General features: G+C 42.6%; 1 protein-coding gene across 1 annotated transcript; it reads left to right on the top strand.

Annotated features, from left to right (window-relative positions):
• Positions 1–47: 47 nt before the first annotated feature.
• On the top strand, positions 48–26,955 carry syt12 (synaptotagmin XII). The gene is made up of 8 exons (XM_037105843.1): positions 48–569; positions 13,149–13,209; positions 14,666–14,859; positions 15,233–15,637; positions 20,404–20,619; positions 22,135–22,255; positions 22,729–22,862; positions 23,844–26,955. The coding sequence occupies exons 2-8, from the start codon at positions 13,164–13,166 to the stop codon at positions 24,015–24,017; spliced, it is 1,290 nt and encodes a 429-aa protein (XP_036961738.1). The 5' UTR covers positions 48–569; positions 13,149–13,163; the 3' UTR covers positions 24,018–26,955.
• Positions 26,956–27,977: the final 1,022 nt, after the last annotated feature.

Below are 27,977 nucleotides of genomic sequence, written 5' to 3'. Positions count from 1 at the left end.
TGCTGCCTCTGCTGCTGTGGAGCCCCGGAGGAGGAGGCGGTGGTCGTGTTATCGAGCGGCCCGGCGGTGGAAGTTTCTCTGCAGGGGTGGGACTCTCTGTCTGCAGTCGGTCGGTCGGAGCTGAGCTGCGCTGAGCTGCGGCGCACACAAGAATGCCTCTGACAGCAGCTTTCCAGACTCCAGCGAGCAGCAGCAGCAGCAGCAGCAACAACACACGGACACCTCCGAGTGGAAGATAAACCCTCCTCCTCTTCTTCCTCCTCCTCCTCCTCGTCCCTCTGCTCCTCTCCCCTCCATCCAGCTGGGCTGAAAGCGTTCAGATGCGCTGAGAGAGACGGGAGGAGTGTGAACGCCGTTTCCCTCCCCTCCTCCTCCTCCTCCTCCTCCTCCTCCAGCACCAGCACCACCCCGGGATACACAGACCGGACCGGCACCGGTGTCATTGGATGGAGAGAGGCGCCTGAAGAAGGGAGAGCGGTGGAGTTGGTGTGCCATCCTCCTCCTCCTCCTTCTCCTCCTCTTCCTCCTCCTCCTCCTTCTACCCTACTGCACCAAAAAGAAAACTCCGGGTAAGAAATGCGTGCTCACTCAGGCCGTTTGGCCACAAGGCGCTGCGCTCCCGTGCACAGAACGCAACATGCAGCATGGCGAGACTTGGGACTTGCATGCGTCCTTTCTCCTCCTCCTCCTCCTCCTCCTCTCTGCTTCTTTGTTGACAGTAAGGGGATTAATTTAAAGCGTGTGAGGCTTTTAGCTGCGCTTGTGAACGCACCATCATCATCATCATCCCCATCATCATCATCATCCTCAGCAGCAGCAGACGGGATGGCTCCTCTGGCACGGCATCCCTCTCTTTCCTCTCAGTCGACCCAGATATTGATGTGAATTGAGGCTCGGGGGGGTTACAGGACGGGGAGAAGAAAAAAAAAAAAGAAAAAAAAAAAAACCCAATGGCAGCCCCGAGCAGCGGGAGCTGTCCGCTCAGCACCACTCTGCTCAACTCCTGCTGCCAAACTGTGGCCTTGAAAAAAAACTTAGTGCGGGGTTCTGGTGAGCAGCTGAGGGGATGTGGTGCAAAGTGAGGCCAGGTGAAAGTCAGGAGGAGGGAGTCAACGCTGCTTCTTTACAGCTGATGGTGATCTTTGTGCCCTGGGTACTGAGGAGAACCATGTCAGACTGGGTTCCCTTTGCTTTGAGAGTTAATGTTCTGCAAAGTGTGAACGGGGTCATTGATGAGAATTTGTGACCTGTGGTGGCTCAACAGATCAAATTGGCTTCACTGTGTGCTTCACTTTCAACTCCTGAGTTCAGGTGCAAATACCAAAATAACACTGTTTTCCCCCTCAGATATCTACCGGTAATTGTGTTGAACGTCACTGAGGATGTGTTCAGAGATCAATGCAAATCCAACAATCCAGCAGCGTGCTTTGTTACTTTTGACGAAGTTTGATCAGTGGTAGTCCTGATTGCGTGTGCTGTCGAATCAGACACTCTGCACACGGCGATGGTGGAGAGGCGATGAGGAATGACACGGTGCTCAGGTCCCTGCCCTCGTCCAAGCGGTGGTGGTTGCAGCTCACTGAGGGTGCTTTAACCCTCCGGACCACCGGGGTGCCCCTCATTGTTTTTGCCGTTAATCATGAAATATTGCATAGTTTGACCACTCTAGGCCTTTAAAACGCTGTTACTAGTAAGGCGTGTTGTAAGATCACGATATTCATGATATGGTTGATGACACGCGATAATATCGTCTGAAGCATCCAGAGAAAGAGTTCATCTGGTTGCCTTTTTTTAGTAGTAATCGAGTATTTGATAGTAACTGTTCTTTAAGTGCACTTTTTCCCCCTTTTTTTCTACAGTTAAAGACTCCACAGACTATTATTTGTAGGGTCATTTAAGATTAAAGATTGACTTGCATTTTGTTTCGGTGAAAGTATCGTTATCGTGAATTCGCTAAGCTGCGACAATCGTGACGTAAAAAAAAATCTGGTCGTGTAGTGTGACTGCCCTGGTTCAAAGGGAACAATCTGAAAAAAGGTAGCAGCATGCTGCTTTACACTCATGTTCGTACGATGAAGTGTTGCAGAGAGTGTGTGTTGGCGAAATGCTCCTTCCACTTTTGTCAGAGTTAGCTGTTTCCCCGTTGTGCTGTCACTAAAGTTGGCCGACTGTCCTTCCATCTTCTTTACCGTTTCGCCCTGAAGCCTCTCATCCCATTCTGATTAATTATCTCCCTCTTGGCTTCCTCTGTCTGCTCCATCTTAAGAGTAAAAAAAAAAGCTGTGATTAGCCGGAAAGCTTTCGGCGTCAATTAATAGTTAAGAGACGTGTGGGAGGAGATTTTTAAAAAGATGAAACATCCAAAAGAGGAACGTTCACCCCAAAAAATAAAGAAAAAAAAAAAACACACGCAGCTTTGCTTTAAATATTTCTAAGTCGTTCAAATTCAATCTCACAATCTCAAACTCAGAGTCTTGGAGGTGGTTGCCCGAAGCTTTCTAATGATGCTGGAGGTCTGTGTGAAGTCGCTTGTGTGTGTGTGTGTGTGTGTGTGTGTGTGTGTGTGTGTGTGTGTGTGTGTTTGGGTGTGTGTGTGTGTGTGTGTGTGTGTGTGTGTGTGTGTGTGTGTGTGTGTGTGTGTGTGTGTGTGTGTCAGTGGGACGCCTCCTCCTCGCTGGGCTGAAATACGACCTGCTCAGAATTCAATTCCTCCACCAGCACTCGCAATCATCTCAGCCATTCGTTTAACACCGGCTCTCTTTCTCGCTTTCTGTCATGGGCTTCCCCCAGCCTCCACACACACACACACACACACACACACACACACACACACACACACACACACACACACACACACACACACACACACACACTCCTTGTGTCTCTGTTGAATTCCTGGGAGGAAAAGTGTTATTACATTAAGAAAACTGAGAGCACTTAACACTGGAGACATGAGTGAGTCTACTGTAATGCCTGCAGGCCCTCTCCTGTAATCAGAATGGTCTTTCCTAAGCCTAGAATGCCGGCTTGCACCTTAATGTATCACAGCTTCTATCTCCAGAACAGATCACGTAATGGATTGCCTCAGTTTTTACTGAGAAAACGCCTGTGGTCACGGCAGTTTGCTGCCAAATACAGCTCACTTCCCCCAGAGAAGCCGCGAGACGCAGCTGCAGGCTGGAGAGAGAATCGTAAAATGAAGCGTTGCAAGATGAATCATATTTATGAGAGTGAGACTCCCAGAAGTTATCCAGCGTTGAACAGCGTCGGCAACATATAAAACTGTCCGCTTTATCGAGCGTTGTCTGAAAGTGACAGTCCTGCATTGTGTGAAATGCTTTGTTGATGAGGTGACTGACGCTACTGTTGCATCTGAAATGTTTAAAAACTTTCGAGCGGGTTAGGTTAGCTTAGCATGAGGACTGGAAACTAGCGGATAATAGTTCGCCCGGCACCAAATGTAAAGAAGAATCTCTCTGATTTCAACCTAACAACTCTTTAAATTTACTTCATTCTGACTAAATGAAAATGACAGCACTCCCTCTGAGGTAGCTGGCTGCCGGGCCCACCAAAGTATTTACCATGCAGACATGAGATCGTTATGAATCTCCTCATCTAACTCTTGGCAAGAAAGCATATTAGCATATTTCTCAACATGTTTTTTCTGAAACATGTTGCAGGATTGTAGCTGATGGAATATATGCTGCATACACTCTAAGAACAACATGTCAAACAGAAATGTAACTATATGTATGTTTAATAATTTCTATGAAAATTCTGAATTTCAATGTCTAAAAACAACTAGACCTTTGTTGATATTTTGTTGAGTTGTGTACGCACATTTTCCCAAATGTTTCCATCCATGTTCAAACCAGACAAATCCACACGTTTGCTCAAGGGAACAGCGCGTTCCATTTCAACTAATGAGTCGTCTGGGTGGAGGAACTTGGTGAAGAAGACACAACTTGTGAATAAAACTTTAAAACGTTTCTTATGGTGAACTCCCCTCCACCGAACAATGGTACAAAAGTGCCTGTATCAAGTATCGAGTTTTGTATATATATTCGAGTTTTTTAGTCGTAATGACTGTAAATTAGGTACGACATGGACACGGCAGCTGGCACTACGGTTAGCAAGCTATAACTAGCGTCCACTTCGAGAGCAATGCAAACTCAGCAGCACGAAGGGGCTAAATTCTAAATTTGACTTAATCATCTGACTTTCACTGTTTGATGGAAGAGCCCTGTAGAAAAAAATGTGTTAACTGTCCAAACACCTTTGGATGCGACTGCAGTTACCCAATAGTAAATCAATAAAGTAGTACCTTGGCTTCAAATCACTGCTCTTCCCCACTTTGGAGAATTTAGGCTTCCCCCCCCTCCCCCGCTTTCACATTACTGAAAGCGAATGAGCCTCTTTCCAAAACATTAAGTCAAGTCGGGCCTGACAGACGTTTTCTGCGGCGCTAAGTGCTTTCCTTGTCCTGTATCAGCCTAATTGTGAGGTTGTTAATCTAATAAGTAGTAGATATAATGAGTTAGCTTGGTGGCGGTGTGGGTCAGCGGTCACACATGATTTAGCTTTTCAGCTTCTATATCAGCGCTGGAGACTGAGACTCTGAGATTAGGAAACGTGATGATGAAAAATCGGCGGCGTGTCCATCCAGGTGTGGAAATAAATGGGGCCACACTCAGCAACTTCTTTAATTACCCTGCAGACTGTGGCTGTAATGTGACGCATCCACGTGTGTGAAACCTTGATCGGGCTGATTGTGGAAAATAACACCGGCTCCGTCGTCATTTATCAGGATGAAAGAAGGCAAAAGAACTTCACGCTGTGTTACTATTCTGTCGTTCATTCAACCAAAGGCACCTCCGGTCTCCAATTGTCTGGTTGTATTTTGTGCAGTTTTATCCTCTCCGTGGATTATCGCCAGGCTTTTCCTCATAAGCTCTTCGCAAACTGCACAGAGAGCTTTTCTCTGTCTCTGGCAAAGATGGAGAGAAAATATTTAACCGCCACATATTCTGAGGCAAATCAAACTCACACAAATCAGCTACTTGTGTGAGTAGCTCTGGACTGGATAATCACACTATGTGGAGCACAAACAATCCAAGACACCTTTTCCATTAAGTCCATTTTGGGTTATATTGACTTGCAAGCGCTATAATTTACAAAGTAGAATCAAGTCCTTAGAACTGTTGGTTCGATAGGCAGGCGAAAAATATATATCGAAACTGATCTGAAAGCAGCAAATTGAACTCAAGTCATTACGAGTCTGAAGGAACATGGTTGAAGGTAGCATGCTAACCAGCTAGCCGCAGCTTGTCCTGTCGCGTAATACAGCTTTGTCCCGCAAGAGATGATAGTCCGATAACCCCAGTAGTTTCAGCTGGGAGATGTGTGCAAGTGGCTGGCTTGCTTAAGTAAGTAAGTAAGTAAGTAAACAAAACAGGAAAAAAGGAAAATTATGTATTTATTGCGGTGCAAGCTCTTCATCAGACTCACTTGGTTCAAACTCATCATAAAAGTATGTACAGAGCTGCTAGAGTGACTAGTCTTAATGCAATAAACCCTCTTTGCAGAGACGTCAGAGTACATTTCTGTTGTTTCCCTACACTGACTACACTTTCGGCAGGTTTAAAAGTAGCTGTGCCAAAGAAAATCTGAGTTCAGGGTTTGTTGTTCTAACCCTGAGTGATTGAGCTGATTGGCTGCAGCATGCAGGTCCTTCCCGTCTCAGCTGGCGCCGCCGCTGACATTTCAAAGCCGGCGCCAGCCTGTGTGATGCTACTTTTCCTGAACCATACACCAAAATGAGCCGTCTGAACCGGAGAGTCGAAGTGTAGCTGGCGTGGAAAAGCCAGATATCTGAGGAGGTGAGGCAGACAGAGAGGGAGGGGGAGAGAGACAAATTGCTTTGCTGCCCGGCCTCTACAGACTGCTGTGCAGTGTTATATCTGGCCGTTTCACTCAGCGCAGCAGCGAGGCAGTTAATTTGATTATGAGTCATTGGGCGAGATTAAAAGTAAAGTTGATTGATCAGTTGTTGGGAGAGCGAGCAAGAGTCAGAGAAAGAGAGCAGCTGACAGGCCTGTGATCCCCTCAGCCTTCTTCTTCTTCTTCTTCTTCTTCTTCTTCTTCTTCTTCTTCTCCTTCCCCCCAGTGACTGATTCTTACTTCAACACAGGGACTCATATCTTTATTTTCCTTCTTTCTATTATCTCATCTATGTCTCACTTCACTTTACCTAACCTCTCCTCTTATTTCTGTTTCTCCCCCCCTCGCTCCCTCTCTCTCTCTCTCTCTCTCGCTCTCTCTCTCTCTCTCTCTCTCTGTGTGTGTGTAGACATAAATCAGTGTGTCTGTTCTTATTGATCAGACCTGTTTTAACATGCAGCTCCAAGAGAGTGTATTTCTTGTTGTCTTTCTTCCTGGCTGTTAGCTGCAAACAGCAGCAGCAGCAGCTGTGGTATATTTACTGTACGTCCAGTGTGCAGTGTCAAAACCTTCATCTCATATAGAGGGAACATGACCGTAAAGTACCAATATTTCTGTCCATTTGTGCTTCTGGAGTTAAAGAACCACTAGAAAATCATTTAATCCAATACTCCAGCACTGGTAGGGCTTTAAAAGAGATGGACCTCATAGAGCTGTACCAGTTGAAAGAGACTGGGTGGTGTTTCTCGTCTGTAAGGAGGGGATCTCTCGCTGAGCTGTGGAGCTCATGAGGTATAGCCAAAAATAGAAAGTGAGTACGAGAGAGGATTTATATCTGTGTGTCTAGAAACATAATGAAACGTCTGATAAATGATCAAAACTGCAAAAAAACGAGCATTACCCTTTTAATGAATCTCAGCTATCACCGAGGTCTTTGCACAAGCAGATTTTTTTTTTTGATGAAGCAAAAATGTTTTGAGTGCAGTCGGGGGGCACACGCTAACGATTTTACCTGGTTCAGTAAAATTGCTCCTTCAAATAAAAACGTAGCCTGCTTCTGAATGAAAACCCCATCGCCTGAAACCGGTGGCGGCCATTTTATGACCTGAGAGATGTAGTGGTCTAAACTAACTCCCACCTTATGTTGCAGTGAATTTCCTTACTATGCCAGCGCACCTCAAATCATGATGCCAGTAAACACAGGATAAAGAAAAAAAGCAGGGATCTGGCAAAGGGCTTGAGACCCAAATAATAACGTAATAACTATTCCCTCCATCTCCTGATGGCTAAAAAAAAGCATATAACGTATGAACATGCATACGTCCCTTTCAAACGATACGTAACTGACCACACGTGTCCGTGCGTGCCTCACATTGGCATGCACATAAAGCACTGCCACCACTAGAGGGCGCCGCTCAGAGTCGAATCTGTCTCGCGCGGACATCCACTTTTCCTTCATTGCCATCAAACTCATTTATCTCCTGTACAGTCTCCTCCCTTCTCTTCTGAAGTACCTGTGCCTGTGCAAAGCTGAAGTCTTAAAACTCTAGTCAAACGGTAGCCAGTAGGAGCCACCGCCGACTGTTAGTAAAACGATGGTGTGGATTATATCGAAGCTGTTCAGCCGTGTGTTAATGTAGGAGAGAGATAGATGTGTTGGCGTGAGTGAGTACAGAACGGCTGGAATCTTTCAACATCCTGTACGCTGATAGGATTATTGGCTAACAGGGTTGAAAGCACACGGTAAAGAAAACTGTTCCAAAGAAAAGCCCCCATCTGCCAACTCAATGCATGAGTTGTTTTATCTGATTTCTCTGCCGCCTGAACCAATTATACAGCCTCCCCCTACAGAGATCAGTGAGACAACACTGTATTCTGCTCCGTTTAAATGGATGTGATGCTGTAGCCTTGAAAGGCCAATATTGATGGAGTAGATTTGATATATCCAGATGGACTTCATCGCGGCCGAGCTGGAGGTATACAGTGCACTACCACACACAGTCACGGCTGAATCCTGAGGAAAGTTTTCAAAGTCTTCCTGGCAACTTTAGCCTGCTCGTCTGAGATATTCACCTGACTTTACAGCCCATAATGCAGTAGAAAGAAAAAAAAATGCTTTTGTCTTGTGTTTTGGCATTGTTTGTTAACTCTGACTTTCCCCTTTGTGTTGATTTCTCCATTGGCAGCCTCATTACTGCTTCAGAAAATTGTATTTTTCACCAATTTCACGAGCTGTTCTCCATCGCATTATTCACATGCCACTTAACGCTCATCACATCCTGTTCCGCAACCACACATTGTGACAAGATATTCATTTCATGCGTGTCTCGGTAATTAAAAACGTCCCTCCGTGCAACTGCTCTCGGTGTGCACTGGAGGAAGACCGTCTTTTTTAGGCTCTGTGAGGAATGTTATCCGACAAAATCCCTGCAGCACCAGCGAGATAAATCTAGAGAAGTTGAGCTTGTGTGGGCATGAAGATGACACATCAGTGGAAAAGCTTTTATTTAAATGTTCACCTTTCGTTTCACAACCATGTGTTAATGAGCTGTCAGCAGCAGGAGAGCCTCCAGGGAGAGAAAATAGAAGTGATAGTCAGTACATCACCTGACACGTGATGACTGTCAGTATCATGAAAAGAAGACGTTGTGGTCTAAATGTGACACAAACATACACTATATTACCAAAAGTATTCGCTCACCCATTCAAATGATCAGAATCAGGTGTTCTAATCACTTGGCCTGGCCCCAGGTGTATAAATTCAAGCACTCAGGCATGCAGACTGTGAAACAAGACATTTGTGAAAGAATGGGCCGCTCTCAGGAGCTCAGTGAATTCCAGCGTGGAACTGTCATAGGATGCCACTTGTGCAACAAATCCAGTCGTGAAATTTCCTCGCTCCTAAATATTCCACAGTCAACTGTCAGCTCTATTATAACAAAATGGAAGCGTTTGGGAACAACAGCAACTCAGCCACGAAGTGGTAGGCCACGTAAAGTGACGGAGAGGGGTCAGCGGATGCTGAAGCGCATAGTGCAAAGAGGTCGCCGACTTTCTGCACAGTCAATTGCTAGAGAGCTACAAACTTCATGTGACCTTCAGATTAGCCCAAGTACAGTACGCAGAGAGCTTCATGGAATGGGTTTCCATGGCCGAGCAGCTGCAGCCAAGCCACACATCACCAAGTGCAATGCAAGGCGTCGGATGCAATGGTGTAAAGCACGCCGTCACTGGCCTCTAGAGCAGTGGAGACGCGTTCTCTGGAGTGATGAATCACGCTTTTCCATCTGGCAATCTGATGGACGAGTCTGGGTTTGGAGGTTGCCAGGAGAACGGTACATTTCAGATTGTATTGTGCCAACTGTGAAATTTGGTGGAGGAGGAATTATGGTATGGGGTTGTTTTTCAGGAGCTGGGCTTGGCCCCTTAGTTCCAGTGAAAGGAACATTGAATGCTTCAGGATACCAAAACATTTTGGACAATTCCATGCTCCCAACCTTGTGGGAACAGTTTGGAGCGGGCCCCTTCCTCTTCCAACATGACTGTGCACCAGTGCACAAAGCAAGGTCCATAAAGACGTGGATGACAGAGTCTGGTGTGGATGAACTTGACTGGCCTGCACAGAGTCCTGACCTGAACCCGATAGAACACCTTTGGGATGAATTAGAGCGGAGACTGAGAGCCAGGCCTTCTCGACCAACATCAGTGTGTGACCTCACCAATGCGCTTTTGGAAGAATGGTCAAAAATTCCTATAAACACTCTCCTCAACCTTGTGGACAGTCTTCCCAGAAGAGTTGAAGCTGTAATAGCTGCAAAAGGTGGACCGACATCATATTGAATTCTATGAGTTAGGAATGGGATGGCACTTCAGTTCATAGAATGAGTAAAGGCAGGTGAGCGAATACTTTTGGTAATATAGTGTATTGATCTCCTCCCCTTCATGTTGGAATCAAATTCTTTGTTTCACTTTTTCCTCCTGCTTCAGTTTAAAAAAAAGCACAAACTGTTCGTATAGTCTTTCTTTTCACAGGAGTCTGAGGGACTTCTGCTGAGATTTTATGTGGCAGCCGGTGATGGGGGAAATGGGAATGAGATGGGATAACAAGCAGCAAAGGTCACAGGCTTGATTATATTCCTCTCCGTCGAAGGCGGGCTGGGGAATGCTCCTCTTGTTTGCACGGGTGTCATTTGCACGGATGTCTACTTTCATACCAGTCTGATGGTGGACATATTTTTTAATTTTCCATTTCAAGCCCATCTCCCGACAGTAAGTTTGGTCATATTTAGGATTTGTTCAAATATGGGTGTTGCTTTCTCTCTTCTCAGGTTTACCTTATCTCTCTTACCTTCTCTGCTGGCAGTCGGCAGCCGTGGTCCTTCGGTGATCATGTGCGGCCCCTGTGGTTGGGCTGTATCCGGCACTGTTGGCGCGAGCAGCCGTCCCCAGTAGTCAATTTTTCACCACTGAGAGTGTTGTCAGAAAATGCTGATTTAGCACGACACCGGTTTCAAAATCCACTGGGACGATTCTTCCGGTCTCCCTTTTTGAATGACAAACATAGACTATCACTACCTGGTGGTTTGTTTGCCAGAGGATATTTCTGTAGTTGCCAGGGGCACAAGGAAAAGATTGTTGAGGTTTTGAATGACTAGAAATTGTGATTCACTAAAACGACTGATTTCCACAAACACTCAGTTGCCGGATAAATGTTGGCAACGTGCTTTTTTAACAATTATCAATTTTCAATTCCATGTTGTGACAATGCTGTGCCAATGGCAGGGCACAAAAAACACTTGGTTAGGGTCAGGAAAAGTCTATGTTTTGAGTGACCGGCTTCTGTCATGTCAAACACTGCTGCTAATTCTCCGTCTGGTCCTAAAAATCCTGATTTTGATGCCACAAACACAGCTGGAAAGTGCCCCAGCGTCTTTTAATGAAAATCATAAAGTGGTTTCACACTTAGTGCATCGAGGTCGGATCAAAAGCGAGCAGATAAAAGAAAAGTGAGTGACCATACCCTAAAATACATTTGTATAATCGATCGTGTTAAATAACCTGTTTTAATGAATATATTTGATTTGAAGATATTGGGTTGTGTTGATGGCAAAGATGCTAAAGTGGGAAAAAGAGGATAATTTAGCCTAACTCATCAAATGACATCATTTCCTCAAATGCACTGGCCCTGAACTCAGATTTTCACAGTCTTCACAAAGTTGCAGTCAGTGTGTTTCTCTTTGTTTTCACATATATTTCTATTTCGGGCAATACGGACCTCATTGTTAGTATCCTGCCTCCCTAAGCCCACCGAGGCACCAGAGCGCCCACGCTGCCTCATTGTTATTTACTAAATCTGTCTGAAGCTTTGTCTCTGCCCCCCCGCCCCCCCCCCCCCACTCTCTCCCTTCCCATCCTTGATCATCCTTCCTCTTCCTCCTCTTCGTCTTCTGTGAGGCTTCCTCCAGGCTTCCTCTACACTCATAGGTTACCATAAGCTGAGCCTGAGCGACACTGGACCGAGCCGAGGGGGGGGGCGGGGGGGCTCAGTGCTTCCCTCCCTGCCAGAGATTCCCCATGCTTTGCTAATGGAATATCAGCAGCTGTCAGTGGGCCCTGCACTGCGTCAGCCACTTTAATTGGCCTGCATGGCTGTGGTCTGCAAAGCGCTCAGCAGAATTGAGTCAACACACACCCCCAACCCTCCTCCAGCCCTTTTTCTATATCATTAGTGTAATGCTCCCGTTTCCCCCGAGCCACTGAGTTATGGGGAGATTCCAACATGAGGGGGAGGAGGGGAGGAGGGGAGGTCTGGGGCGGTGGGGGGGATGAGTCACACACCAGCGCCCACCTTTTTTTTTTTTTTTCACTTTGCAGCGGAAGAGAGGATCGCAGGAAAATATTGTTTTCTTTTGTCTCTTAAAAAAAAAGCATCTGTGATTTTGAAGAAAGAACCATAAAAATGTCATTGATTTATTTCTGTAAACTAAACTGAGCTGATGGCTACGTGCTACTGCAGTGAGTTCACACAGAAGTCTGTAGTCATGTAAACAGGTTCGGGGAATAATGATGTGTCTTTCACATGTACAATACATTTCATCCTCGCTGTGTTACTATAAACAGGAAAGGGACCCAATATCTACCATTTCATCTCTTACTGTCATTGCAGTGTCAGTCAAATGATGGCGCATGTTTATGCACTAAAACCTTATCTCTGTGAAACAAACTGGCTTTGGAACACAACATATTGTTTTATTTTGTTGTTTATTGAGACCTTCACTGAGTCTGTCCTTCCCCTTCAATATGAATTGGAGAAAAAAATGACAGCAGTGCTCATTTATTCAAACACTTAAAGGTGCAATGTGTAAAATAGTTGATCGTTCACATTCCCAGGTCATCAATACTGACCAATGCACCCAAAGCATTCCAAGGTTGTCGAAGTGCATTTGACAGTCTAGGAATGAGATTCAACTATCAGCTGTCTTTCTCTGGCATTGTACCTTAATTGCATCTCTTAAACAGCCTATGTTTATATTTTCCTGACGAGCAGTCTCTTCTTGTCTTACAAATAGTGAGTGTTATCTCTAAAGACTGAAGTAGCGTAGCGTTGGAGGTAGTGTGATGTCAATATGCAACCACAAAAACTGTAAGGCTATATTTTCAGTTTTCTATCGGACCTGAAAGACGGACTGTACGTGCTAATATCTGCAAATCAGAGTCCAGACATCACTAACATAGCTGCATGGGCTGTGACTGTCTGCAGATTGTGTTCTCTGTGTTGTCTTCCACAAGGCCCTGCTAGGTAGCAGCCTGCGCTAATGCCAGATAAAGTTAGACTTTTATAGAGAACCTCCTCTGTTTTCAAACATCAAAGTCTAGAAGTACTACTGCATATGTGAAAAAGTTGCAGTAGTACAATCTGAAGCAGCAGTGGATGTCAGGAGTCACTAGGTACACAGGGTACATTTAGCTGTGGCCCAAAGCTGGTTAGTTCAGCCATGATTCACGATGAAGGCAAAGACTGTGGACGGTGAGATTTTCAAGGTTTTTTTTAATCTCGCTACTGGAACTAAGCTTGAAAGGGTTATTTAAGCTGAATATTTGATATTCTTTTGATGAATAATAACTGCGGAGTGTTATTCTGTTTGGACTCTGACATAAAAAGCCACTTGAACGGATTGTTATTTTAATGTTTGGTTGTTTTTTTCCAGGCTGGCTGCAGCACCATGTCCTCGCCTCAAAGTGGGGATATATCAGGCTACCATCTGAGTGGTGAGTCGACAACACTGGTCACAGACTGTTCTCGCATTTCCCTTTACAAATCCCCCCTGCATGGGTATCTTGTGTGGCAATTGAGCTGTGAGTTTATCCACCATTGTGGATATATGAGCATCAGTCTATGAGGTGCTTTGTAGAGTTTTACTCAGGGTTGTGCCTCGTCACGTCTCAGGTCTATCTGACAGCTTTTGACACCTTTATTCACAAGCTTAACATCACCTCCGGCCTCATCTCCAGCTGAAGGCAGTCATTGTTACAAAACTTTTTTTACTTACCCTATAATTGGCTTATCTCTGGTGTTAAAAAGTGGAGATAAAGCTGTCAAAGTCCTCCCACAGAAGCAATTCATCTTGAGAAAGCCAGCTCGGCACAGGCTCATAATCTCTCTCTCAGATGAAACATGAGACGCTCTGACGTTTAATTCAGAGTGTCATTTCAGTTTGTTTGTCACTTTTTGCCACATTCTGTCTCTAAAGTGTTATCTGATTTACATAAAACTTTTTGCGTCCCGAAAGTCCAACAAAGCCATGTCAGCGCTCAGTGCTGAATGACAAGGCCTGAAACAGTGGCTGACTGAGCTCAGTGATTGTGAACTTGTTAAGACTTGTGCTGGTCTTGAAATAAAATGTACTTCTCTAAACTTTCTGTCCTGGGTTTATCCCAAACTGTGCACTCAAACCTCATCAAATATAAAATACAGTTATGGGTGCAAACCTTAGGCAAAGATATATATTTTCCCTATTACCTGTAGTGCTGTTCACCCATCTCTGCTTTGGTGAGAGTTGACAAGTTTTTGAGATATCAGCCTTCATCTGGGTTTTAAAAACTCGACGGTAACGTCTCCTTTCAGAAATAATGACCTGGTTACTCAAGATAATCCACAGACTTTGCTGTTATATTAACTGTGTTGTTTCTACTTAGCTACACCTGCCAATGATGTCACAGTGCAGAGAGAAGTGCGCATCTACTCAAGTTAATTAATGGTATAAGCTCAGGCTTATACTACAGGCTGTCATTACACAAGCCTCCTGTCTGTGATTCCTGAACAGAGACATTGCTGTTCATTTTTCAAGTGCATTGTTTTTCTTCAGTAGCACACATACTATATGTTTTGCAGACTTGCATGAGTTACGTTAGCATGGGGGCGTTGGCTAATCTGGAAGACGTCAGCATTTCAATCTCTTGCCAACGTCTTCCCAATTAGCAAACACTCCCCATACTATGGTTTCCCAGTTATCTTTTAACTTCTATCTGGGTTGAGCACCACGAGCAGAGTACCATCTATATTCAAGAAAAAGCAGACATCTCTATGGCTAATATTTCCAAAAACTTAGCAACTCACATAAAAGCAGTCTAGATGTATAGATAGCACAACAGGTGTAAAGGAAAAATAAGTCTGATTTTGGGGAGAACTGTCCCTTTAAGCACTTGTCTTGTATGTCTGTTTCAGTGGTGCGTAACCCACCCGGGTGGGAGGTTGGGATCTACCTCGTGGGCTTCTTCGTGCTGCTGGGAGTGGCAGGGCTCAACATCTGGAAGCTGTGGAAATCTGGAACCTTCCCTGCGCCATCGCCGTTCCCCAACTTTGACTATCGATACCTACAAGAAAAATATGGAACCTCCTTCTCAGAAGTCAGACAGAAGGTGCATCTACATTCATGCTTCTCAGAAAAGAAAAATATCAGTGAAAATGTCTGTAAAACTTTCCCATCAGTGAGGGAGGTGAGAGGTGTTTTTCAAGTTCGTGATCCACAATCAAGCTTCGGCTGGAGTAAGTGATGAGCAATCATGAGGGTGGAGAGCTTTTCATTCCTCCTGATGGCTGCAGATTTCAAAGAAAATTTTCCTGTGGCTGAAGGTTTTTGGTGAATTTATTTTGTATGCTTTCAGTTTGACCTTGGGTCCTGGGCCTCAATGGCAAGTGATAATAGATCAACCGAGTTCTTCTCATGTTTGAAAATAGTTCACTTTGAAACAAATTTCTAAAATGTTCTTGATCCTTTGCTCCTCTCTGAAGCGTGTGGCTGCCAACAACCACCGGCGGACTTCCACCACCTCCAGCCGCAAACCCAGCCTGGCCCTGGGCGACACCCCGGACGGTTTCAGGGAGCTGGGCCACCTGGAGCTGATGAGCAGGGAGCTGGACCCGACTGGCATGGCCCAGCTTAACCGATCCATCTCCACCGACTCGCTCAGCTCCATCTCTTCCATCGCAAACAACTTTGGCCACGACTTCACGGTCGGCCAGCTGGAGGTGACGCTCGACTTTGAGCCATCCAGGCACTTAGGCCAGGGGACGGGAATGCTCCACATCACTCTGCACCAGGGCAAAGATCTGCTGGAAAGGGAGGAGGGAGACTTCCCCGGCTGTTTCATCAGAGTCTCACTGGGGCCAGAGGAGCTCAATGTGGGAATCACAAGGGTAAGGAAGCTGTAGTTTTCTTGTCTTTTGGGGGTTATTTGAGCATGTTTAGCTTTCAGAATGATCAAAAGAAAAAACACTTAAGTGATAAGATGTGGGTGAGCTACTTGGACTTGAGCTTGGAAACACTAAAATTGTAACTTGATAGCTTTTTGTGGACCTCAGTAAACAGTTTACTATTGAGTGTATGGCTCATTTCCTAGTTTTAGTTCCTCTTCACAACAGCATGATGTTCATTTTTATAAATTATGGTCCCATTTAGAGTCAAATATTAAAGATATGCTTTAGGACATGGCTACATTGTGATTGACAAGCTGCTTCCACAATGTGTCCTCCGGTTCTCAGTCAGATCCAATCATGATAGAGGCGTAGCAATGCGAATCCTGCAGCTCCACCCTTCGTCCAAATAGGTCATTTCTGGCTCCAAAACCCAAAGAGACGACAGCCAAAATGCCAAATTTGAGGCTTCAAAACAATAGTCCACAACCGAATAAGTTACATCATAGCGGGTTTATACTTGGACGCACTTGTTGGACAGAGATGTGCCCATATGAGTTAAAAGTTAGTTATGTAGAAGTGTTGAGTTTGGTTTTAGTTTGGAATCACCCTAAAACATGTTTGATAAAGTATTTACATTTTAAAAAATAATCAGAAATAATTAAACAAGGGAGTTAAATTACATGTTATTCTTTATTTATCCAACCTGTTTTTGTCCTGTGCTGCCTTGAAGTCAGTTTCCTATTGATATGTGCGGCATCTGCGGGGAAGTAAAGTTGTTCAAATTATCAGCTTTGCAAATGTTTTATGAGGACTTCTGTTATACCTCAAGAATACACACACTGTATTCTGACAGACTGTCACTGCTGTCTATAACAGTCGTTGCAAGGCCAAATGTCACACCAACGGTCCAAAAGGTTTTGGATAGATCATAAGCAGATCCTCACCTCAGCACTATAGTGTGTAGATGTGTGGCTATTCTTATGTAAAGTTAATGCAAACTTTTCACTGTTTCAAACATGTGATCATTAAAGATGAACCAGTTCCTCGTTAGCTTTCATTATTGTACAAAAAGCAGACAGCAGACGTTCAGCATAATTGCCACTAGGCTGCTAATAGAGCAGAGAATCCGGACTGAGGGGAAATAAATGAAAGGAATGGTTTCTGAGATGGCTAATTATCAGTTAAGACGTGAAGACTGAACCCGGGCAGAGGACTGAAGATAAAAGTCGCTCCTGACGTTGTGAGAGAGCAGCAAGGCTGTAGTGTGTGAAGCCTTTTCGCTCTGAGGCGGCTTTGGCTCAGTTGAACTGTGTTGAAGATTTCAGCCCTGGCTGAATTTTAGACAGACAGTGATTCGTCCCACGGGATGAGAGGCTTGATCCTGAAGCCCGACAAGCCAATCCTTTCCTGTCTGTCGGAAGAGCCCATTTCATTTGCTTGAGTGGCAATCCCCCTGGGAGCTGGATGTAGTCTGGAGGGGTGATTTCACATCCTTACGCTTCATCACGAGTAGATGTGACTGACTTTTATATCACTCAGGTTGAAATGTAGCCTGTTTACCTGCAAATTTATGTTATAACGATGATGTCATGTGCCATCAGGTTTTTTTTATAATGAGCTATCCTTACAGTGAGAATTGATTTTCTGTTCACTGAGGTTAAAATGTTGGTCACCAGTTTAGTCAAAAGAACAATATTTCAGAGTAGAATTACAAAGTTACACTATTTAAGTAAAACACTGCATATTTACTTTCCACCACTGTTATTAAATCTGCCCTTTAAACACATGTTCTTAAAACACTCCATTATCTTAATCTGTTTAATCATTCTGCACATTATGCCATTTGATGTTTCAATCCATGGTTGTGTAACTTGTGTCCCTACTTTATAAACTGTGAGGTGCGTGCTGAAGCTTTTAGCTTGACAGCTCCAGTGAAGAAAAAGGGGGTGTAATTAACATCTCTATAAATCAATGTGGGATCTCTGGGCCTTCCAGGGACTTGGATTATTGTTTTCACTTGTTTTGTTGCGATTTAAAATGAGTCCCCATCTACTTCAGGTGTTTAGGACTATGCTGCAACGCTGTTGCTGTGAGGCTCCAGAAATGTTTTGTGGACTACGAAACTTTCATTACTGGGTGAATTTTCCTAAAATTGGTCTCTTCAAAAATCTCGATTATTTCATTCTCATTATAAATATGTCTCTTCTGAAGCATAATGCAATTTATTATGACTTGAAAACTGAGATAGTAAGTTAAAATGTTCTCTTATTGTCTCATGAGTATTTTATTTTCATCATTAACGCATTTATTTTCCTTTTTTTGTCTTGATTGTTACCTTCTCCCGGCATTCTCCCCTTAAACACTTTAATAAAAAGCTTAAATCTAATGTGGACTGACCAGCCTGTCAGGAAAGGAACAGGACTACATTCCTCCATCTGCTCCACCTGCCACTCGCCTTCTGCTCTTAGCGAGTCGTTGCCAGAAAAGAATTGACTAAGCCTGGCCGTGAGTCATCAGCATCACACCTCATGTGACCGTGGTTCTGTACAGTTTGTGCTGGCTGATGGGCGACGGCGAGCGGAGCCACAGGGACTCCCTTCACTTGAGCACGTTGTTATTCAGTGTATTAATGTGCTCAGGCCGGGTGCGATAATAATGCGAGCAGCCACTGATGCGGCGGCTTTATCGGCTCCCTCTCTTTAATGTCGAGGAGCGGTGAGGAGCAAAGGAAATGCTGACATCAGCTCCACTCGCCCTCATGGTCAAGACAGCCTCTCTCTCCCTCTCTCTTTCTCTTTTGTTGGTTTCCCTCGCTCATTTTCATCTCCTGCACCTCTCTTGTTGTTTCACCTGTCCATCACTCCCTATGTCATCTATTTTTCCCCTCGTCTCTCCATTTTTTTTGCTGTCACTGCTTCTTGCTCCTGTTGGAACTGTAATAATGCTTGGGCCTCTCTCTTTCTGTAGCTCGCGCGCACACATACACACACACACACACACACACACACACACACACACACACACACACACACACACACACACACACACACACACACACACACACACACACACGCCTCCCTCTGAGCTTTTATTGCCTCATTTCAACCACACACAAGTCTACTGTTGCCCCTGAAGCGATGAGCTAAACAGTGCAGACAGGCGGCCTCATGTTGTGGATGGAGTGCAGGCCTGTGTTGGGGTGGCAGAGAGATACTGTCCGCTTTGGATGCTTTTTGTCTGTATGTGTGGCTGTGATGCTATTCAGCTGCTTGACATAACACACAATCTAAGGTCGGGCCCGCGAGCTGCTCTGTAGACCCCGTGCTCCGAATTCACAATCCTTTTTATTGTGAATTCAACGTACGGTGAGTTATTGATTTATCAAAAAAAAACAAGTCCTGCTGGCCTCGCACAACAGACGCTTTAGTTTTATTCAGCTGGACAGCCACGCTGTAATTCCAGAGATATTGAGCAGGAATCCTTCTCGTTGCATTTCACACCTCAGGATCAAACAGTGGTGTGAAGACCAGGGCTATTATTAAATCCACTCTCCCCTCCACGTTGAGTAGTTGCCTGGTAACTTCTGCCCGCCTTGCACAACGTCATTTCAGCGCATGCTTTATCATCGGATCTCCTGAAATCATCTCTAGCTGCACAAGAAATGCTGGGAACTCTGGTTGTGGCAACTGAGTATCTCACTAAGATCTGGATTAGGCGTGGTGTGCTCTGGTAGCCAGGCCAAACTATCTTCAAACTGTCCTAGAAGGGTTTTGGCTGCCAATAACAAAATGAAAAATAAAATAAACTCACGTTGGAATGGTACCTTTCTGAAAATCCAACATTTATTTATGTTTACACTTGACATTTCTTCACAATTTAATTTCACACTGTTATGGTTTAGTTAGCTTTAAGCACATAAATCAGTTGTTGAGGGTTAGAAAAAGATCTTTAGACTTATGGCAGCTCTTCCGCATTTTAAAATGTTTTTTACTGTAAACACTTCTTCAGCATATTTCTGAAATTGCACCAACATAATTAGATTTCACTATTCTCCTACCAATAGATCTTCAAGTAGATAGAAAATAGTTTTTTGGGTTTTTTTAAACCTATGTTGTCACTTTGTCTGAGGTCTTTATGTGACATTTTTGGCTTTCAAAACAGTAAGACAGACAGAGAAAAAAAAACTGTGATCCATTAAGTCTGTGGGGACCTGAGGTTTTTCAGAGTTCAGTCAGTAATCATCTAATGTTAAGAAAGTGTTCAGTCATTTTGTGGTTGACAGCCTGAGTCTTAAAGTCGAGTGAGTCAGGAAAAACAGACGTTACAGTCCACACTACAGCTTTTCTTGTAAGGTCAGAGTTTTGTCTTTGATTGATTTGATCGCAATAACAATGTTTTTATTGTCAGTATATTTGTAATCGTCAAAAGGTGCAATCGACATACTTAAAGGCGTAATCTGTAACATTTTAGATTGTCTAAAAGCAACAAGACCTATGCAAGTTGATGAACAAAACTAAAAGTTTCATGGATAAAACTTGAATGTGTGACCTCTTCCATCAACATTTATGAGTTGTGTCAGACGGTGGCTGTTTAAGAATGAAGACAACAACTCCCACAATCCCACACTACTTCATGGTGTCACCAAACTCTGTCTCTTGTTATAGCTTTCACTAAAAGACAAAGGCCGAACGACGTGACGTACTGTACATTCAAAGTGATGTGATCATCCTGTGTGTTGACTTTCCTTTCCTTTCCTTTCCTCACAGGTCCAGACAAATGCATTCACCGTGATTTTTGATGAACGCTACTCCATCCCTGCGGACTTGTCCATGCTGGAGGAGTACAGCCTGCGTTTTGCTGCTTTTGGTATCGATGCTGATGAAAGAAACATCAGCGCCGGGGTAGCAGACCTCAAGCTGTCAGACCTGGACCTGACCATCAGGCCATTCAATGCCTGGCTCTACCTACAAGATGTTAATAAGGTGAGTTACAATACATGTGAAGTGTCATAGCCTGTTATTTGATATAATAAGATGAAATACAGGATTTTAGGCACATTTCCAGTGTGACATGCACGGCCTCCCACAATGAACTAAAGTATCTTAATACTGTATACTGTATTTAATGTTTAAGAAAGCATGGTGGTGTTTGAGAACCTCTGCTGGACATTCAGCAGAACTACATGTCGTGTTCGATCATCAAGAATCAAAGTGAATTACTTGAAGATTTACAGATTATCTGCTATGATATATTATTACTAATGCAATCAGATGAAAAAATACATAATTACATGATTTTATGCTCCATTATATCATTATATCCCCAAAAAATCTGTTTATGACTGGCTGAATCAGTCACTGCATGTACATGTGTGGTATTTCAGGTGTCTAAGGTTGGTGGATTCTGAAAGGCCTTCATTCGAAATCTCAAAATCATTAGCAAAACATACTGCAAGTAGCAAAAGTGCCACTAACGGATACCAACCGCCTAAATATGCCTATTTTTTTCATCAAGGTCCATGCATTATTCCCTGACAAATTGACAAAAAATTTTTTAAAAATGTGAATTACAGTGAGCAAAATCCAGATCTCAATCCCTCCCTTAATCTGGATCGGGACCAAATATTAACAAGGTCTGTTCCTGGCTATGACCCATCCTCTATCAAACTTTTGTTGAAATCTGTTCAGTAGTTTTTGTGTAATCTTGCTGACAAATAGAAACAACTACCAAACTACAGCACATATCATTAAATCATTAAAATAGGACAACAAAATGAATTTTGTAGTCTGTTTCATATCATCTGTGTCAGGAAGAGCATGCACGGGTGTGGAGCCAGGACTGTGCTGCTGGAATAATCACAGGCTGTTACGATGTTTGATCGTGATCAATTGATGCATTTAGCAATTGTGAAAATCCATTATATGTAACTAATTACATTTGCATTTAAATGATGGACAATAAAACTCAAAAGTAATGAAAAGATGCTTTGATTAGTCTAATCCTTTTTTCCTTATTCGGTCTTTGAATGATGAACTAAATTTATTCTTAGATTGAAATTAAATTAAATTTACAAATATGCCACTAAAACAATTTACTTAAATTATCAACATAAGGTGAGGAAAAAGGATGGGATAGTCTGATTTAAAACAACATCAACACTCTCTCGGTGCTTTGAGCTCCCATTCCAGGCAGAGTCAGTTAATATGACTGCTAGCTGCATGGCTAACTAAGCTTACTAGCCAATGGCCACTACAGTTAGTAGCATTTAGCTGTTACTCTGGTGATACTGTATGCTACCCCAATTTTGTTTGGCAATTCTTAAATTTTGCACCTTTAACATTCTGTGATTGCTTTATACAGCTCAATTTGGAAAGTTGCTGTAATGTCTTGATAGTGCCATGTAATATAATATCTAATAATATAATATATAATATAATAATATAATATATAATAGTATAATATTTTATTGCCTGTCCTGCTCTGGTGTGACTCCGCAGGCTGTGGATGCCGTTGGGGAGATTCTGTTGTCTCTCAGCTATTTGCCAACAGCAGAGCGCCTCACCGTGGTCGTGGCCAAGTGCAAGAACCTGGTGTGGACCAACAGCAAGACCACTGCGGGTCAGAGATGGTTTTGTTTCTTTGCTGTTTATGTTTTATTACTGTGTGTGTACGGGTGCTGCATGAGGGTGTCTGTTTTTCTAATTGCCAATATGTGCACATATTTTAATATCAATTGTATTCCATGATAGTACACGATACCAACTGACTCAGAAATAACAGACTCTTAATGTCAACTCCCAGGAGACACATTTACTCTCATCCAGAAAGGCAGATGGAGCTTAAATGTCTTGTTCATCGCAGATATGTAACATTGGAGTAATTAAGGTCCCCTACTGAAACATTGTCATCATCATCCACAGAGCTAATTGTGTGTACAGGACTGAGCTTCTAAGTTATTGTTCTTTAATGACAAAATTAGCGTATGCCCATTCAAATATGTGCAGGAGTGTCTGTGTGTTCCTACATGTGTGGTTTGGGTTTTGGAAGCCTAAAATGCGGTCATAATCATACTAATTCCTTATCATTATCAGATCCGTTTGTCAAAGTCTATCTCCTGCAAGACGGCAGGAAGATCAGCAAGAAGAAGACTTCCACCAAAAGGGACGACACGAACCCCATCTTTAATGAAGCCATGATCTTCTCCGTGCCGTCCCTTGTCCTGCAGGTGACACTCAAGACTGTGACCCAAACACACCTCAGTTGAGGAATCGGTATTCAGGTCAAGGGAAAAGATAAGAAAGATAAACTGTAATAACTAAAACAGAATGATAAACCAGCATTACATGTAGTAAATTTAACAACAGTACTTATATTATTAAAAGCAACAAACAGAAGAGTTGTGTTCACGCAGCTGATAATTACTCTTTGATACTCTTTGAGGCTGTTGCCACAGCATGCAGGGCTTTGAGCTAAATGCTAATTTCAGCATGCAGACATACTCGCAGTGATAATGCGAACATGATGCTGTTAAGCAAGCACGTTTATGTTCTTTCTTACCATGTTCACCATCTTAGTTTGGCATATCAACATGCTAACGTTTGCTCATTAGAACTAAACACAAAGCAAAGCTAAGGGTGATGGGACTGTCCCTGCATTGGCAGGTACTGATTTGTGAACCGTAGTCCTGGAAAAGGTCAGATTTTGAACTGATGATGGCGCTTGAGAAAAAGTCACATGGGATATAAATGCCTGTATCTAATGTCACAACAATCAGTCTAAAAGTTGTCAAGACATTTCCCTGAAAACCACAAATGTAGACCCCATAGTGACTTTACAAAGTCAGCTTACAGGCTGACATTTTTATCCCTAGAGCCACATACAGTGCAAACATAACCACGACAGCATCATTAAAATCTCCCTGTGCTATAAACTGGACCTTTTAAATGCATGGATCAGTCCAAAAAAATGTTTTAAAGCACAAACAAATTATTTCTTCCACCATTTACAAAATGAACCAAACAGTGATAAAATCAAATGTGAGTTAAAAAAAAAAGTGACGAGGTTCAAATGCCAAAAACAGTAAAACATTGAACATGCTGTTGTAACAAATATTGATTGAACTGATTTGGAGGGCCCGCGCTGTAAATGAAGAGTGCTGAGTCATGCTCACACAGCAGCTTGTGTAACCACATTACACTGTTTGCAGGAACTGTCCCTGAGGGTGACGGTGGCAGAGACCACGGACGATGGCAGGGGCGAGAACCTGGGTCATGTGATCATCGGCCCAGAGGCCAGCGGGATGGGGATCACCCACTGGAACCAGATGTTGGCCACTCTGAGGAAGCCTGTGTCCATGTGGCACCCTCTGCGCAGGATCTAGCCCTCTTTGCTTTCGTACATACCTGACCTGTTTTAAGTAAAACACTTGCTTCTTCACGTTCCTTTCACCTCTCCCCTTATTTGGTGCCAATATGTTACGCTGTTTCAGCAAGATAAGAGTTTTTAGCCCACAGGAGGATAGTGTGTGTGTGTGTGTGTGAGTGTGTGTGTGTGTGCGGTATGTGTCGCTCTGCTGCCGAGTAACAAATTGGAGTAAACACCTTATCTTCATGTAAGGGGGAGTGAACCTGAAAGCCAGTGTTTGACCATGAACAGGGTGTATCATTGATCCATGGATCAATTATGTCTTTAGTGTTCGGCTTCATTCTGGCTCGGTTGCATTATTGAGGAGGGTGGCATTTAGGAGGATGCAATGCATATTATGGTGGCCCTAAGAGCTCAGCAGTGTAAATTAAACTGGAAACAGACTACCCATAACATTTCCAAGTAAGACTATTGTTGGCACAGCTGTTGCAAATACAACTGGAATGCCCTTTTTTGTCAGAGTAGCTACCTGAACAACTACCATCAACAGAGAGGAGAATATGAGTTTAATTATTAATTCAGTCTATAATGAAGCCATGAAAGACTGCCAGCCTGAACCAATCTAAATACCATTGGTCTACAGCCATCGCATTGTGCAATTAATATTTGCTTCAGAATGACAAGTTAAAGTAAACAACTTGTCTGTTGTCACTTCAGGAAAAGGCCTGCAAATAGACAAAATACAAGCAAATGAACACTTTAAGACCTAGACAGCCAGCAGAGACCAATAATAGTTATTGTTCCAAACTGTTTAATAACTATAATAACAGGTGATCCTATCCATATGCTTTAACAACACAGTAAAGCTGTCAGTTCAGTGTCATCACATACGTCTGGTTTGGGCTCATGTCCAAAGGGTTACAACTAAGCCAGTTTTGTTAATAATGTATTTCTCTGAAAAAAGCAACCTTTGCTTCAATGTCCTCTGTTATGATTTCACAACCCTCTGAACTCCTTTGAACACCTACATTAAAATAAATTAAATAGATTCATCCATTCTCAGATAAAACAAATGATAAAACGTTTAATGAGCCCGACTGACACTTGCGGTTCTCCTGAAAAAAATGATAACGTATGAGACTTGATGCTGAATGCTAGAATAGAGTAGGAGAAACAAACTAAATTCAGGAGAGGCAGGTGCCCCCAAAACAGTTCTCCCTCTCTTTGAAGGTTAAGAAATCACAAAGTGATAATGAGAACATGACCAAATGCTTAAATGTGCAGGAAATACACAAACCATATCCAAATGCGTTAACAAGCTAAGTTGTATCTTTTTGTGTATGCAGGGCCTTTTAATTTTTAGATCTATGTGCAGGACAAAAGTGTGTCTCAGCTGTGTGCATTACTTTTTACCTTCCCCCAGAAACTGATTCTTGTTGTTGTCTTTGTATTTGGTTGTGTTTTCCTCACTTTGCTGCTTTTTGTATGAATGCTGTGCATGGTTTGACAATTTTTCAGATTGGTAGAAATATTTTCTTAATTTACTTGTGTTTTCTCTGTTTGTATGTGTTTTTTAATTATTATTTTGCAGTGTGTTGAGCTCTCAGAGCAACCATTGCATAGTTAGAAAGTATTGATCAGAAAATGTAAGTTTTGGACTTTGAAGAGAGTTCTGAGTAACAAAACGAGCCCGGCCTTGTCAGATGTGGCCCACTCTCTGCATGGTGCCTACTCTGGTTGTAGCCTGTTCTAGCTGTCTAGGGAATAACTGACTGGATTGAGGGGTGAAATCACTTCTCTTTCAGGAAAACGCTCATTTGTCCTTTCAAACCAGTCATCGATTCCATCTACTTGATTGATTTCGTAGCGGTTTTAGAGCCGAGTTGAGCTAGCTCTATTGGATTTGCTTGTGTAATCTGTTAACAGTAAGGTTGATAAATAATAGAGGTTTTGGTATGTTCTGTATTTATTGTGCTTTTGAAAAAAAAATCCAGGTACTCTTATCCAGGTGAAATAATTGTAATTTGTAGCAGTTGTTACAGGGTGGCCAAATCAGATGTAAATAGCATATAAATGTCATATTGCATTGTTCTATTTTTACCATAATTAATGCAATACAAGTTGCATACGCATAATTAACAGTGTAAATAGTGTGCTTCAACATTCATTACCACTTCCCCACCTGATTTTTGGGTGCAAATGATGTTTTTCATGGTATCACATTTTAGTAAACGTCAAACTTCATTTAAAGAACACTGTATTTAACACCAATATCATTGCTGATCAATGAATTACTATCAAAAAACCTCTGGGAATTTAACTTGTGATGTGAAGTATACTAACCCCTTTTAATGGGTTAACATTTCCTTTCATGTTAACGTGGGACACCTGCAGACTATCTCATTAGCGCTGGAGATGTACCTGGTTTAAACAAGAGCAGCCACATGGCAGTTTGAAGACTGAATGGTGTTGCTGCTGAAAAGATTTTTGGATAAAGGTGAAGTAATGTGATGAGGGTCTTGTAAAAAGCCCAAACGTCAAAGTGACGTATCTGCCTGAGATATTCTTTACAACATTGTGCAAATGTGCTGTTTTGTTGTAACTTCTGAATGTGAATTATCATGTGAAATACCTGCTAAAAGCATCTTCAGCCTTATGCATTGTGATTTTTTTTTGTTTTTCAAACAGAACAAACTCATAGTTTCCTCAAGGTCTACCTGTATTCCTCACCTCACTCAGAAAATCAATCCAAAAATAACACACCTGTGGTCATGTAACACAATATTTCCTACTGTGCCAAATAACAAAGCAATAGTTTCATTTACAATCAGCATTTGCATTTGATTCAAAAAAGGTGTAGCCTACATTGACCATGCATGAATTATTTAGCACTTGATGTCGATGTGCCTCAAGAATACAGTGTATTGTGTGAATGCTGTTTGAAATAAAAGCAATTCAACAGTAACTGTCTGACCACTTGTTTGTCTTGTTGGAGAGACCTGGACTTGCTGAAATCTGAGAGGGGGGAGAAAGAAAGATCTCTCACACTGCTCTGTTTTTCGATAAACAAGTCATCTTGATGAATTGCAGGTGGAAAGTATAGGTCACAATCATGTGCAAAGGGATTCTATTACACTGAGATATGGTTCTTCTGTGAAAAACACTGTGAGAATTAGCATGTCAGACTTTTTCAAATTGAAACTGTGCTGTGAAAAATGAGCCAACAGAACTGTAGCATTCTTTACATTAGCAAAGCAAGTGAAAGAAACAACAATTATATTATAATCGATTATATTCTTAGAAATATGTACAAACAGTGTTGTAAAAAGTACCCAAAGGTCATACCTGAGCTAAAGTAAAGATATATTACTTTGGTAAAACTGAAAGTCACCCATATGAATACTTGAGTAAAAGTCTTAGTAGCTGATATTAGATGGATTCAAGTGGTTTTCTGGATATAAATTAGTAGAGTAGAGGTAAAAGTAAATTATATAATGTACTCATATAATGTGCACTAAATGATATCCAGGTTTTTGCAGATTATTGCAGTGTTTTCTGCTAGACTAAATACATCTAAAAAAAGAGCACTACTCTGGCACTGATGCAGTATGTATTCTGCAAAGAAAGTGCAGTGAAAGTACAATATTTGCTTCTAAAATGTGGTGGAGTGGAAATACCCAAGTACATCACTTGAGTAGAGTAGATGAACTTACCTATATTCCATCACTATGATTATACACGAATTTGTATAAGAAATAGCATAAGATAAAGCAGAAACATGTAGGGCAGGGGTCACCAACCTTTTTGAAACTGAGAGCTACTTCATGGGCACTGAGTCATACGAAGGGCTACCAGTTTGATACACTCTTCTGAAATAACACATTTTCTCAGTTTGCCTTTAGTTATATATAATTATTAAAGATTAATGATACTCTATGTGGAGACACTGATCACGTTAATTATTTCTCACAATAAT

This window comes from Acanthopagrus latus, chromosome 8 (assembly GCF_904848185.1).
Source record: "Acanthopagrus latus isolate v.2019 chromosome 8, fAcaLat1.1, whole genome shotgun sequence".
NCBI classification, from domain to species: domain Eukaryota; kingdom Metazoa; phylum Chordata; class Actinopteri; order Spariformes; family Sparidae; genus Acanthopagrus; species Acanthopagrus latus.
This window is presented reverse-complemented; position numbering and strand designations above follow the sequence as displayed.